The sequence below is a fragment of the Malania oleifera genome, chromosome 11 (assembly GCF_029873635.1).
Source record: "Malania oleifera isolate guangnan ecotype guangnan chromosome 11, ASM2987363v1, whole genome shotgun sequence".
NCBI lineage: Eukaryota > Viridiplantae > Streptophyta > Magnoliopsida > Santalales > Ximeniaceae > Malania > Malania oleifera.
Window position 1 is genome coordinate 44412247 of NC_080427.1, and position 14179 is coordinate 44426425.

The 14179-nt window shown below is 38.3% G+C and overlaps 1 protein-coding gene across 1 annotated transcript; it reads right to left on the minus strand.

Annotated features, from left to right (window-relative positions):
* Positions 1-5272: 5272 nt before the first annotated feature.
* On the minus strand, positions 5273-11958 carry LOC131168550 (uncharacterized). Its single transcript, XM_058128061.1, has 7 exons — positions 11643-11958; positions 11446-11528; positions 10860-11307; positions 10595-10768; positions 6604-7690; positions 6372-6458; positions 5273-6234 (listed from the first exon to the last, which is right to left on the minus strand). The coding sequence occupies exons 1-7, from the start codon at positions 11658-11660 to the stop codon at positions 5459-5461; spliced, it is 2673 nt and encodes an 890-aa protein (XP_057984044.1). The 5' UTR covers positions 11661-11958; the 3' UTR covers positions 5273-5458.
* Positions 11959-14179: the final 2221 nt, after the last annotated feature.

Below are 14179 nucleotides of genomic sequence, written 5' to 3' on the forward strand. Positions count from 1 at the left end.
GTACCATCTGTGAACCTTCTGACCCCAATGATCCTCTGATGGAACATTGGCTGAGGTGCAACGATATCGTGATAACGTGGATGCAGAACACAATGACGGTTGATATCAAATCCAGCACCACATATGCAAAAACTGCGCATCAACTTTGGTTGGAGCTGGAGCAACGCTTTGCTTAGCAAAATGCTCCCAGAATTTTTGAGGTGAAGCAGGGCATCACAAACCTCAAACAAGATCAAGACTCAGTGAGCATTTACTTCTCTAAACTCAAAACCTTGCTTGATGAATTACTCAACTATGAATCAATTCCTAACTGTACCTGTGGAGGGTTAAGGATTGTCGTTCAAAATCAGCAAAGGGACTGTGTAATGAAATTCTTGATGGGGCTCAATGATACATACGAAACTATTAAAGCACAGATACTGCTGATCAAGCCCTTTCCCAGCCTAAATGAGGTTTACTCTATTATTCAGCAAGAAGAAAAGCGAAGGGAAATCTCTACAAACAACCTTGGGAGTGACTCTATGGCCTTAGTGAGCAAAGGAAATTTTGGCAAACAATCTGCTGGGATGCAGAGGAAGGATAGGTATTATTGTACCTTTTGCAAGATACCAGGGCACTCTCTGGAGAGATGTTTCAAAGCAAATCCGAACAAACTCACATGTTCTCATTACCAAATGTCAGGCCACACAGCAGATAAATGCTACAGATTACATGGATACCCAGCAGGGTACAAAGGACAAGAGAAATACAGATCTGTCACAAATCTGTCAAATGTGAATGCAACTGTTGGTTCTGAGCAAGGGATTTTGAAAGACAAATCTCAAATGTCATTGACACCAGAGCACTATGCTTAACTTCTGGCTCTTCTCAAACCTATCTCAGGCAACCAAACTTCCATTCCCTCGGCAAATCATGCCATATTCACACCTTCATCCTCAGATACAAATAACCACAAAATTTCTGGTATATCTCTATGTTCTTCTGTTTTTACTTCCAAATCCAGCAATGTCTCAGAAATCCCTTGGATTATAGACACTGGAGCAACAGACCATATGATCTGCTCCAAATCTTTATTTCATTCCATCCAGAGCAGCATTTCCTCATCTGTAGCTTTACCAAATGGTCAGACTGTTCCTGTTACTCATATAGGAACAATCAAGGTCACCAAGAATCTTACATTGCACAATGCTCTTTGTGTACCTAGTTTTTCTTTTAATCTGATCTCAGCAAAGAAAATGACTCAAGAACTAAACTGTTGCTTTGTTTTCCTTTTTAATTGTTGTTATGTTCAGGACCTTCTGACTTGGACAACGACTGGGATGGGTAAAGTGAAGCAAGGACTCTATCATTTGCTGCAAGAGGAAGTCTCTCCTTCAGCCTTATCTAATGCTTTATCCAAACATGTCCTCAAAACTGGCCTCTTAGCTTCTGTCAGCAACAGCAGTGATTACTTTGACCTCTGGCACTATAGATTAGGCCATTCCTCTTACTTTGACACACATACCAAAACCAACATATCAAAATCTTCTGATGATAACCCATGTCTCATTTGTCCTTTGGCTAAACAACACAAACTACCATTTCCAACTAGTCAACATCAATCTAAAAAATGCTTTGAGCTGATACATTGTGACATATGGAGGTGAGTTTGACATGAAAGAGTTTATCTAAACCATGGAATTTTGCACCAAAGGACATGTGTGGAGACACCTCAACAAAATGCCACTGTTGAAAGAAAACATCAACATATTTTAAATGTTGCAAGAGCCTTAAAACTTCAAAGTGGCATTTCATTGAGATATTGGAACCACTGCATTCTTACGGCTGTATACCTCATTAACAGAACTCCATCTCCATTATTAAATCATAAAAGTCCTTTTGAGGTTTTGTTCAAAAAGAAACCCAGCTATGACCATCTAAAGGTTTTTGGGTGCTTGGCTTTTGCTACCACTTTAGTTAATGGAAGACAAAAATTTGATCCAAGGGCCAGAAAATCAGTTTTTTTTGGTTATCCTTTAGGAGTAAAAGGATATAGACTTCTGGATTTAGACACTAAGAAGATCTTCATCTCTCGAAATGTCGTGTTTCATGAAAAAAAAATTTCCATTCGAAACGAATAAAATCAGTGATCCTAATGCTGGTTTCAGCAACACCGATTCACCACCAAGTCCAAATGAGTTAAGCTTCATTCAAAACCCTGTCATTTCCATTCCTACTTTGCCCATTCATAGCCAATCCATAGATACTGTCAGCCCCCATGTCAATCCAAAAGTTGAACAAATGCCTGCTGCATTATCTGATTCACAAAGCAATGAACAGATCAGTTCCCAAAACAACTCCAGACCAGAAACAGAAGCTGGTAACAACACCCATACACACTTACCCGGAAAATCGACCAGAACAAGGAGAGCACCCAGTCATTTGTAGGATTTCATATGTCAGCAGTCATCCTTCATTTCCCCATCTCAGAACTTGGACAAGCAGAAGGACCAGATCTCATCAGGTAAGCCTTCTCCTCTAAGTGCCACCATATCTTATGATAGATTGTCTACACCTCACAAGATTTTCGTGACCTCCATAACTTCACACATTGAGCCTACAACTTACCTAGAGGCAAGTACATCATCCAACTGGGTCGAAGCCATGAAGGCTGAAATTGCTGCCCTTGAACTCAATGACACTTGGATTGTTAGGGATTTACCTCCTAATAAGGAACCAATAGGCTGTAAATGGGTCTACAAAATAAAATTTCTTGCTGATGGTAGCATAGAAAGATATAAGGCCAGACTTGTTGCTAAAGGGTATACACAGCAGGAGGGGTTGGATTACCATGAAACCTTCTCCCCAGTGGCAAAAATGGTTACTGTAAGAACCTTGTTAGCAATTGCAGCAGTAAGAGGGTGGTTCTTACAGCAATTAGATATCAATAATGCCTTCTTACATGGGGACTTGGAGGAGGAGGTGTACATGGAATTGCCCTCGGGGTATCCCAATGAAAATGGAAGAAAAGTATGCAAGTTAAACAAAAGTTTGTATGGCCTCAAACAGGCCTCACGTCAATGGTACTCAAAACTTTCAAATTTCATCACACACCAAGGATATGTTCAATCCAAAGCAGATTACAGCTTGTACACAAAGGCAGTTGAGGGCTCTTTCACAGCCATTCTTGTATACGTAGATGATATAATCATTGCTGGAAACAACATGGATGAAATTGATCAATTGAAGAGGTCTCTTGATGATCGATTCAAAATTAAAGACCTTGGCAAGCTGAAGTATTTTCTGGGTATTGAAGTGGCAAGAACAGCAAGGGGGATTCACTTATGTCAACGCAAATACGCTTTGGACATTCTAAGAGACTCGGGTACCATTGGCTCCACTCCAGCAAGGATTCCCTTGGATCAAAATGTGAGACTGTCCAAAGAAGAAGGGGAATTACTTCCTGAGCCTGCTCTTTATAGAAGATTGATCCGTAGATTATTGTATCTGACAATAACCAGGCCTGAATTAGCTTACTCAGTCCAAATTCTAAGCCAATTCATGAAGGATCCAAGGGTGCCACACCTGCAGGCAGCCCATAAGGTACTGCGGTTCATCAAAGGATCACCAGGACGGGGTTTGTTCTATCCAGTGAACTCAGAAATCCATCTTAGAGGTTTTAGTGATTCAGATTGGGGGGCTTGTCCAGACACCAGAAGATCTGTGACAAGCTATTGTGTGTTCCTTGGGAGATCCTTAGTGTCTTGGAAATCAAAGAAACAAAGTGTGGTCTCTAGGTCTTCCGCAGAGGCAGAGTATTGCGCGATGGCAAATGTGAGCTGTGAATTAACTTGGCTGAGGTATCTACTCAACGATCTGCAAATTACTCATTCACGGTCAGCTTCCCTGTTCTGTGATAACAAATCAGTTATACACATTGCCATAAATCCCATATTTCATGAGAGGACAAAGCATATAGAAATAGATTGTCATTTGATTAAAGACAAGATTCAAGAAGGCTGTATCTCAGCAAAACATGTGGAAAACAAGTTGCAAGTGGCAGACATTCTCACAAAGAGTTTAGGTTCCCAAGCCTTTTATTCATGCTTATCCAAGATGGGAGTAGAAGACATCTACTCTCCACCTTGTGGGGGGCTATTGAAGAATGAAGGAACCTGAACCTGGTGCAGGCAGCTGCGCATAACAGTACCTGCATAATTCTTGTTTTTATTTCATTTATTTAATTTGTTTTATTCTTTCTCCATTCTGTTACAGGGATTAGTTAGCAATAACTGTTTCTTTTATTCTTACAGTTAGCCTCTAACGATTTTCATTCTTTCATTTTACTGTATATATACTTTGCTAATTCAAACACAGCAGCAGGCGAGACAAATACACTGCCATTTCGCCTTCCCTCTGTTCTGCATTTCCTTCTTCCCTTCTCTGTCTGATTCATTGCAATTCAGCCCCACTACCAGCAGCGGAGTCAAATTCTTACTGTCAGGTATCCGAAGACAACACCAGCCAACCCTTTAAGAAATCTACAGTGTTTCGTTCACAAAAAACACGTTTTAGATCAGCTGTAAGCAGGGGTATGGGTGCTTTGAATATAGTGTGAAGCATTGAGTATTGCATTTTCCTATTATAATTCCCTATTGCACCCACCATGCAGCTACAACTAGTTGACTACCCAACTGGTGATCTAGAACAAAGCCAACTTGAAAAACGAAAAAAACGAAGAACAGAGGAAAAAGAAACTCACCCATGTATCTGGGGCGCCTTTTAAGCTTTCTAGGAAGAAGTAGATATCGGTAGATGTCTGCGAGGTCCTCAACTAGCGGCTGGATCCTTTCTTGCTCTCATCCAGAGCAGCCATAAGAAGACGGAAGAGGGCAAAGACTTCACAGAATTTAATGTCAGATATATATATATATTAAGCCAATGAGCTAGACAAGAAGCTGTATTTTACTTGAGCTTGGCCTTCCAGTTTCTACCATAGAAGAAGAGAAGAGCAGGCGGTGGAAAGCCACATCATTTTTGCCCAGACGCTCTTCATAGGGAGATGGTAAAAAATATTGGTATTTTGAAACGGCATTCCTACCGCTGTTCTCCAACAACCAACCTCAAAAACAAAACAAAACAAAGCAAAAAAAGAAAGACTGACAGTGCAAGGCTGAATCAAACATCTATGGTCTTGGGTTTCTTAATCAAAATCCAAGACAAGCCTCTTAGTCAAGCTCCAAGAACGCAAGTACAAAACGTTAGAGCAGGCACAAGCTCGTGAAAATGGAGATACAAGAAATAAACACACATTTATTTACATTAGCAAAGTACATCATCACAGACACGAGAACACAAAACTGAAGGAAATAGGGGTAGGACACATCAATTTACACAAAAGTTGACTTACATAAGAAATCACATCCAACATTATAGTCAAAGATGATTCTTGCTTATACATAAAAAAGGATAAATTACTTCACTTCCGAAGCTGCAGCCTTGCCTTCTCTAATGCTGCCCTAGCTGCAACTCTCTCCGCTTCTATCTGCCTACCATTTTTTAAAGCTTCTGCAGCTTTACGGGATAAAGCCTGCAGAATTTGATTGTATCGGAACATGTCTTCAGATATTTGAATTAGCTGAGTCTCGATGTTCAGCATCTTGGCCTCACAATACGATAACTGATTCTCAATCTGAAGAAGCAGGTTCCTCGTGCAAAAGATCATTTCATGAAGCGATTGAAAGCTTTTTTTAGAGATTGTAACAGCTGCCATTGCTTCAGCATGAATGCGAGTAATACGATCAAACTGTGCCTTCTCAGAATTACACCAGCCAACAAGCTCTCTAGAAGAGACATTATTCCAGTTGCACTCTTCAAGTTTCGCCAGTGATGATGCACAGGAAATAAATTCATTTACACGCTTGTGGAAGGGTCTGTAATCAATAGACAAACAGTCCAAAGCAGCAAAGGCAGAATTTGCCTCTCGCGTCATGACTTCATGATCAAGAGGATCCATAGACTCCAAAAGAGTGATAAGCTCATTCTGTACATGAACTGCTGCCTGCCTAAATGCCTCTAAGATTAACCCAGTCATGACATTTCCTTGCACCATTCTAGGAGGGTTTTTATGTTCTGATGGCTCTTGAAGAACCCCACCTGAAAACTGATGATCTTGACCGGCAGTATTGAATGATGGTTTGTCACATTCAATAGTTAAAGAACTATGTGGTAGTGTCATTGATCCTTGAATACCCACTGCATCCACATACGAAGGAACAAAAATTGAGTCAAAAGAAGGAAAAAAAAAAAAAAAAACCTGTGAGAGCAATGTTGGAGCAAAGTTACTAATCTAGAAATGAGGGAAACAGGAATAAGTGAGACCAAACACTTACAACAATAAAAAGGCCTATGTGGAGAAGAACATAAGCATCGGGAAGGAGGGAAAGCAAGTCTGCCCCACCAACCAAGAAATGAAAGACCTAAAATATAAACATCACCATAAACTTATCTCAATTGTCCCACTGCAACTTGTAATGAGGATAAGAAGAAGAAGAAGAGGCTAGAAGGGAATAATTATAAGGAGTAAATACACAAAAGAATCTACAGATAACAAACAACATATACCAGAGGAAGTAGCATTGGCAAAACTTATTTGTTTCCAAAATTCCGCCAGTTGGTGATGAAACTCAGTTTGAGATGTTAAAATGTGAAGTTGGTGCACGTTCTCTACCAAGGAATCCCATGAATTTGTCTGCGGCAACACCAGCTTCCTAGTAGGGATGTGAGGGACAAAGTTATCATTCTTCTCAATCCCATCTCCTATAGGATTATTTTGCTCTAAAGAATAAATTTTCCCACTAGGGAAGTCAAGGACAAAATCCTCATTCTTCCCAGGGCCTAAAGGATTGTTATGCACTATGGAAGAATTATTAAACTTATCATCATGCGCCCAACTCACTTTTGGTGGCTCCATGTTTTCTTTAAAAAGCACAAGTGCATGATTTGGAGAAAGTTGGCCGTTATCTATCACTAGCGAGCCATCACCCATGTTCTTCAGATGCTCAGAACTCAAAGTGCTTTCCTTGTTTAAGCAACTATTTATGATGCTTCTGTCCTTCTGGGCATTTGATGTAGATCGCATAGAACCCAAGCAACTGCTTTCCTTTGCATTAATGTTAACTGTGGTATTTTCTTGATCTTCTTTTGGTGGCTCCATGTTTTCTTCAAAAAGCACAAGTGCATGATTTGGAGAAAGTTGGCCGTTATCTATCACTAGTGAGCCACCACCCATGTTCTTCAGATGCTCAGAACTCAAAGTGCTTTCCTTGTTTAAGCAACCATTTACGATGCTTATGTCCTTTTGGGCATTTGATGTAGATTGCATAGCATCCAAGCAACTGCTTTCCTTTGCATTAGTGTTGACCGTGGTATTTTCTTGATCTTCTTTTGGTGGCTCCATGTTTTCAAGCACAAGTGCATGATTTGGAGAAAGTTTGCCGTTATCTATCACTAGCGAGCCATCACCCATGTTCTTCAAATGCTCAGAACTCAAAGTGCTTTCCTTGTTTAAGCAACTGTTTATGATGCTTATGTCCTTTTGAGCATTTGATGTAGATCGCATAGAACCCAAGCAACTGCTTTCCTTTGCATTAAGGTTAACCGTGGTATTTTCTTGATCTTGCCATTGAATGAAGTTACAAGCTCCATGACCCTGCATCAAAAATCAGCTATTAGGAACCATGACAAAACTCATGAAAAATTGTAAGCCTGAAATTTGAAATTCCTGGAAGAGGAAATTTAAACTGGGCGACAAAAATAGCCTACACAACATTCTTGTCTTCGAATCTGCCAACATTTCTGTTCATTTAATGTTCGCCTAAGAAAATCCATAAAATATATATCGGGCCTAGAAAAAGTAACACCCATTTTTCAATGTTTAGTTAGCATTTAAATAAGTTAAAAAAAAAAAAAAAAACCCTATGTTTTAAGACTGAAAAACAAATTTATTTGTAAACACCATTCACTACAAGGCATTCCAAACAATGAAAATTAAATAAGCCACATTGCTAATAGTTATATTAAGTACTACAAATATTACAACAATACAATTACTCCCCGTTTGGTTTGCAAAATGAAAAAAGATAAAAATGGAATGAGAGTGGGAATGGAATCAGGATAGGAATGGAATTAACATTAAAATTCCATTCTTGTGTTTGGATACACTCACACAAAATGGAAATAAGAATGGAATAAAGAATAAGATATTTTCCAAAAATACCCTTTTAAATTTAAAATCAAAATATGATTTTGGTTTTGTTTCAAAATTTCTAACACAGGAATCTTCCTTCAACATGGTTTTTGCTCAAATCAAGCACATTCAAGGAGCCAAAACGAGGTTCCAATTATGTTTGTCGATTTCGATTACCCTCTTGAGCTGCAACTTGCTTATGGCTGAAATGGCTGCTGATTTTTATCACTTGAAATGCTGTCAATTTCACCTGAGGGGTTGTTAGACCATGGCTGTCGATTCCAGTTAGCCATGATTTCCACCATGGCTGCTGATTGAAGGTTTGGAATAGGGGAGGGAAACGGGAGTTCAAATGGGTAAGGGTACTTGGAAAACAACCTCGCTGGAGATGCATGATTGTTTTGGTTACTCACCGAAAGAAAAATGGAGGTAATGAGAGAAGAATCTGGCTGCACAGGCTTTTCGACCACCATGATATCTGACCACAATCTGCAATGCCAGATTCAATTTTGGTTACTCACTACTGTGGAGATGCTGTTTTGATGTTGATGGTGAAAGATGGCCTACGATGGCAAGGGCACATGGCAGCGGCAAGGGTTCATGATGGCAATGAGGGCTCACCATAGCAGCGATGGTGAGCGTTACGATGGCAAGGGCACATGGCAGCAGCGAGGGTTCATGATGGCAGTGAGGGCTCACCATAGCAGCAACGGTGAGCGAGAAGAAGAAGAAGAAGAATTAGAGAAGGGATGGAGGGTATTATGGAAATGGGTTGATTCCATGGAATGAGGACCAATTCCGGTCCCTTTGGACAGGAATCACAATTCACCCCAAATGATGGAATTAGTATTCCTGGCGAATATGATTACAGCCGTGATTCCACAAACCAAACACAGGAAATTTATTCCATTCTTGGCCTAATTTTGCAAACCAAACGGGGGTTAGTCTTCTAACATCAAAACCATGCATAGGATGGCCATCCTCAGCTCAAATGGTGCATATTCACATTCATATACACATAAAGAAATACTAGAAAGCATGTACAAAATGATGTAAAAAGGTTTATGTAACCAGATAAATTTTACAAACAGAAAAAAGAAAGGAAAAAAAAAAAGAACACTACCACACTAAGCGATCCATTTCAACATTGTATGGTAACTAACAAGAATATATGATTTCAATACTTACAAATACGGGCTAATCACACCAGTCAAAGGACAGTAAATGGCAGACACTTCATGACTAACCAGTCTACTTGTTCATATCAGTGTTATCAAAATTCAACAGCATGCTAAACATGTACATTCTGCTCATTAAAAAATGTGAAAAAACCGAATTCAATGATTCGCTATAGGGTGTTTTACCAGCATGGTTTTGTTGGATATTCAGCATGATTGGTTGGCCTTATTAGCTTATCTTTTTTCTCTTCCTTCTGTATTAGCTTTCCTTTACTTTTATTTTTTTCCCCTTTTCTTTTTTTTCTAAGGAATTCTTGTCCTCCTTGTACATTCTTCTCTCGTAATAAATTTCTTTGAGACAAACCAACCTGCTGAAATTACTTCTCATAGAAAAAGTAATGGTACAAATACAGACAGAACTACAGAAGGGATGAATTTAAATATAATTGATTAAAGAGAACATATGTAATACTATCAGCAACCTAGCTCCAAAAGCACAAATAATCAATGTTTTTCAAAATTGGAAATTCGTGGGTATAGATAAGAATTTTATATAAAGCAAGACCTGTGGAAAAAAGAGATTTCAAATGGGCAGTGAGTTTTCATTTCTTTTCCATAGAAAGATGCTAACACAGAGGCCGAACAGGGAGGCCAACTGAAGACTGTTCAGATACTTGAACCATGAAAGCCATCCAAAAGGCCCACTACAAGTACAAAACAAAACACATATATTGATGGAAGATATGATATTTCAATGCAACAATATTTTCACTCTTAAAAGCATTGCCAGAAACACCATGTGGTTCATTCCATGGTTGAAACTCCAAATTTAGTAATTGCAATTCAAGTCAATAACTCCATGTAACATTTTGGGGCTCAAATCCACACTTAGCAGATTTAATACATCAAATGGTAAAAAACTTCACTAGACCCTTTTTTTGTCAAATAAACAAGTAATTGAGAGTCAAAATAAAGCGATGCAATCATGCAATTAATATTTCACATGGTGTTGGACCATTGATATAAAAAAAAAAAAACTTCAGCATAAATGACAAAATAATAATACTGATAAAACATCCCACCCGCCCAGGAGAAAGATAGAGAGATCACCTAAATGAGTCACCTACACGAGTCACCTTAAAACAGAGTAAAAAGGACTAAAGAAATGACGAAAACCCAAAGAACTTGCCTTTTTTAACGGACAGGTATAGAAAGTTCGACCCGCATTTGGTCCATTTTTTTCAGTAAGAACACGGCAAATCCCAGCACCACAAGAACACATAGGGTACTTGTGTTTAGGAGAGTTGTTTATGTCACCTTCCTTCACTGTGTCACACCACTTAAAATAATTACATTTTTTTTCCTGAGCACAACAATTCCAGAAATCAAAACCACAACAAAAAAAAAAAACACAAGAAGAAACAGAGATAATTTAAGAAGATTTAAGAACTCACAGATTTAGAAGGGCAGGCGTAGAACTTCCTGTTGGGGTTCCTTGTGGTGCGAGAAATCCTCACAATGCAAGTCCCAGCGCCACAAGGGCACTGAACAACTGGCGTTTCCGAATCTCCGGTGGTGGGCGGAGGTGGAGAGCTAGCCTCTGGCCTCCTACTATGCCCACAATCGTCCTCATAAATATGATTATGCTTGCGGGGGCAGTCTTTAGCCCAATGGCCTTGCTCTCCGCAACTGAAGCAGGTGTCTCTGTTGTTTCGGCGATCTTGGCCTTGGGGTGATGCTTGGTTCTGGGGAATGGGACTGTGGGAGCCCACACTCTGCTGGAAGTTCATCTTCGCCAACCCAATGCCAATATACGTGTGTATGCAGGTATAAAGGCAAATCGTATTAGCTTCACCGTGAAGCAAGAAACGGGCTCTGTGATCAAACCTAAAAAGAAATGTTCTATAAACAAAACAAACGATTTCACATTAAGTTCCCCTTTTGGGGGGGCCTGCAGAGAACACAAAAACCCTACACGAGTTGTAGAACCCTGGCTAAAGCCACTGTGTGTGTACATGTGTAAAGAAGAATTGTCTTAACTCATCTGTGAAGTAATGGTCTTGTGCGACAAAGGAAAGTGCTTTATGAACGAACAATTTCACAGAAAGTTCTCTTTTCTTCTCCTAGTGAATCGAACACAAAAGGTTCGTATAAATTGTGGATCCAGAGAGAGAGCCAGGGCAAACAAAAGCAGAGTGAAAAAGGAGGACAGATCAGGGAAGATGGGCTGAGAGAACCTTGGCTTCGAGGTGCATTCAGAAATTTCCACCGTTGGGAAGGATGCAAGCCATTTCTCTAGACGTGAGAGAGAGAGAGAGAGAAAGAGAGAAAGACGAAGCGAAGGCGTCGGTGAGGATCGGCGAAGGTGAACAGTGAGACGGAGGGAGACTGGCGGCGCTGCCTGCTCTTCAGAGTTCAGCACAAAAGCCGTCCAATACGCCACGGGCCCGAGATGACACGGGCCAGGGGCAAGCATCAGCTGGATAGTGCAGTGTGGGTCCGTATCTTTACGCGCCCGTGAATTACGCTTTCTGTCCAAAAACAGATTCCATAATTTTTTTCAAAAAGGAAAAACTTTTTAAAATGTAACAACTTCGCCTATTTAGAGTGAAATAAATTTTTAAATGATAATTTTTTTATGCAATCAATTTTCATGGTTGAAATATAAAATAATTATTTTTAATAATTTCAATGATTTTAGATAATAATTTCATGGAATTAAACTTCATAAAATTTTAAATTTACAACATTTTTAAGCTTTTGAAGTTACAAGAATTTTCTATCAACATTTCTTGTTGTTTAAATTGAGTAAAAAATTTTTCACGAGAACAAAATTTGTTTTGAAAATTTTGTAAAATTTAAATTTCAAACAATAAAATATTAAAAATAATTATTAAATATATATTAGTGTATACCTACTCATACCTTGTTTGTAATCACCTTTCCTTATTACTAGCTAGAAGAATCGAGCGAGAAATATGACTCATGAATTATTTTTTGAAGTTAAATTCACAAAGTTGTTTGTAACAAAATTACATCCCCTCTAGGCATGAATAAGATCAACTTCCAACCTATGTTCTACCCTACTCTCTAATTATGAACTGATAGAGACTCATTGGCCAAGGTGATGAATTTCCTCTCATGCCAATGATTAAATGCACAACCACCTACAAATTGGATTGGATAATGACGTCTCTAAAACTCAAATTCCAAGTTAGCATCAAATCTTTGTTGATGGTCCGTAAGTTACCAATGATGGATATATGGGCATGTTCCTATCCGAAAGAATAATCATGGGTCGACATTCTATTATAATCCCTAATGAGTCACCAGCTTCAGCGATCCCCGATTGTGCCTAAAACTTGCATGGTTAGTGTTTACCTCAATTTACCAAGTATGAAAAACAACATTTTCACTTAAGGAAAGTTTTTGGCCCAAGTTTTGAGATACCACGCTCTGATAACAAACAACACACTTCATTAAATACACTATTATTTGTCAACTTCTAAAACCACTTTTTTAAAAAATACATCCTATATATATAACTAACATAGGTATCTGTTGACTCCCCTTTTTGTCTGAGTTAATATATATTGGGGCCTCAATTTTCAAATTATACAAAATTGACATGCTTTTCGATCTACTTCTTAGAAGTTAAATTTTGGGCTCATTCTTACAAGAATTGAGCAAATAATGAATAAAAAGCAAATTGATCAAAAGCAATCAAACGGGATCCCTTATCTCTTTCAATATTTTAGCATGCATACAATGGATTGGGGCATTTTTAACTTCAATTTCATGCGTTAGAGATTTTTGCTCACCATTTTATGCGAATAGTTGAATATTCTTATATCAGTATTTATCAATTTTCTTATTGGCAATATGCCAAGAGTATTGCCCAAACATCTCTTCTAGACAAGGAAGAAAGCTTCTTTTTATCGAATGGATATTTTTGGAGAAGTAATTGTTAAGGAAAAAATTAAATTTGAGTTATCCAATATGAATGGGAGATGTAAGAATTTTTTGGCATATTGATTCTAACATGCGTAATTATAAACTTGTCACATAAGTAAATATTATATAATATAATTAAGTGCACGAATATTAAATTAAAAAATTATAAAAATAAAAATAAAAGGAAAAAATAAAAAAGATAAATGAGTAAATCGCCTAACAATTTGAAAAGTCGACATTATTGCTAAGGGTGTAATATTTGAAAAAAAAAAAAAAGAGGTTCTTGAGGGGACAGCGTGGCCCCGCCATAAAATATTTTCATCTAATAAAAGTATTATAAAAAATATGTCTCATCAAATTATATGTGAATTTTCCATATAAGATACACTATTTGGGATATTTTTTATTTGATGAAAGGAACTTATAAGAGTACCACACTAGTCCTCTTGAAAAAGACCACATGTTTTTTTTTCATAACTTCTGTTTGCCATCTGCATTAAAAAAAATGTCTCACAATTAAAACCCAAGCCAATTGACTAGTAAGTGGTTGTCAATCAATTTTCAACATCACCCACCTCTCTCTCTCTATCCCTCTCCAACGACCATACAATTAGATCTTTCTCTCCTCCCTTTGTCTATTATTATTGAAAACTATTGAGTGTCACGGGCCTATAATGGCATGAAGACCTCATTGGGCATAATAATAAATGCCCGGTACAATTTTCTAGAGACCATAAAATAATCTTAACTAGACAAATTATCCGAACTCTTTATAAACAAAACTACGTTTAGATATAAGGATCAATCGGTAAATATGAAA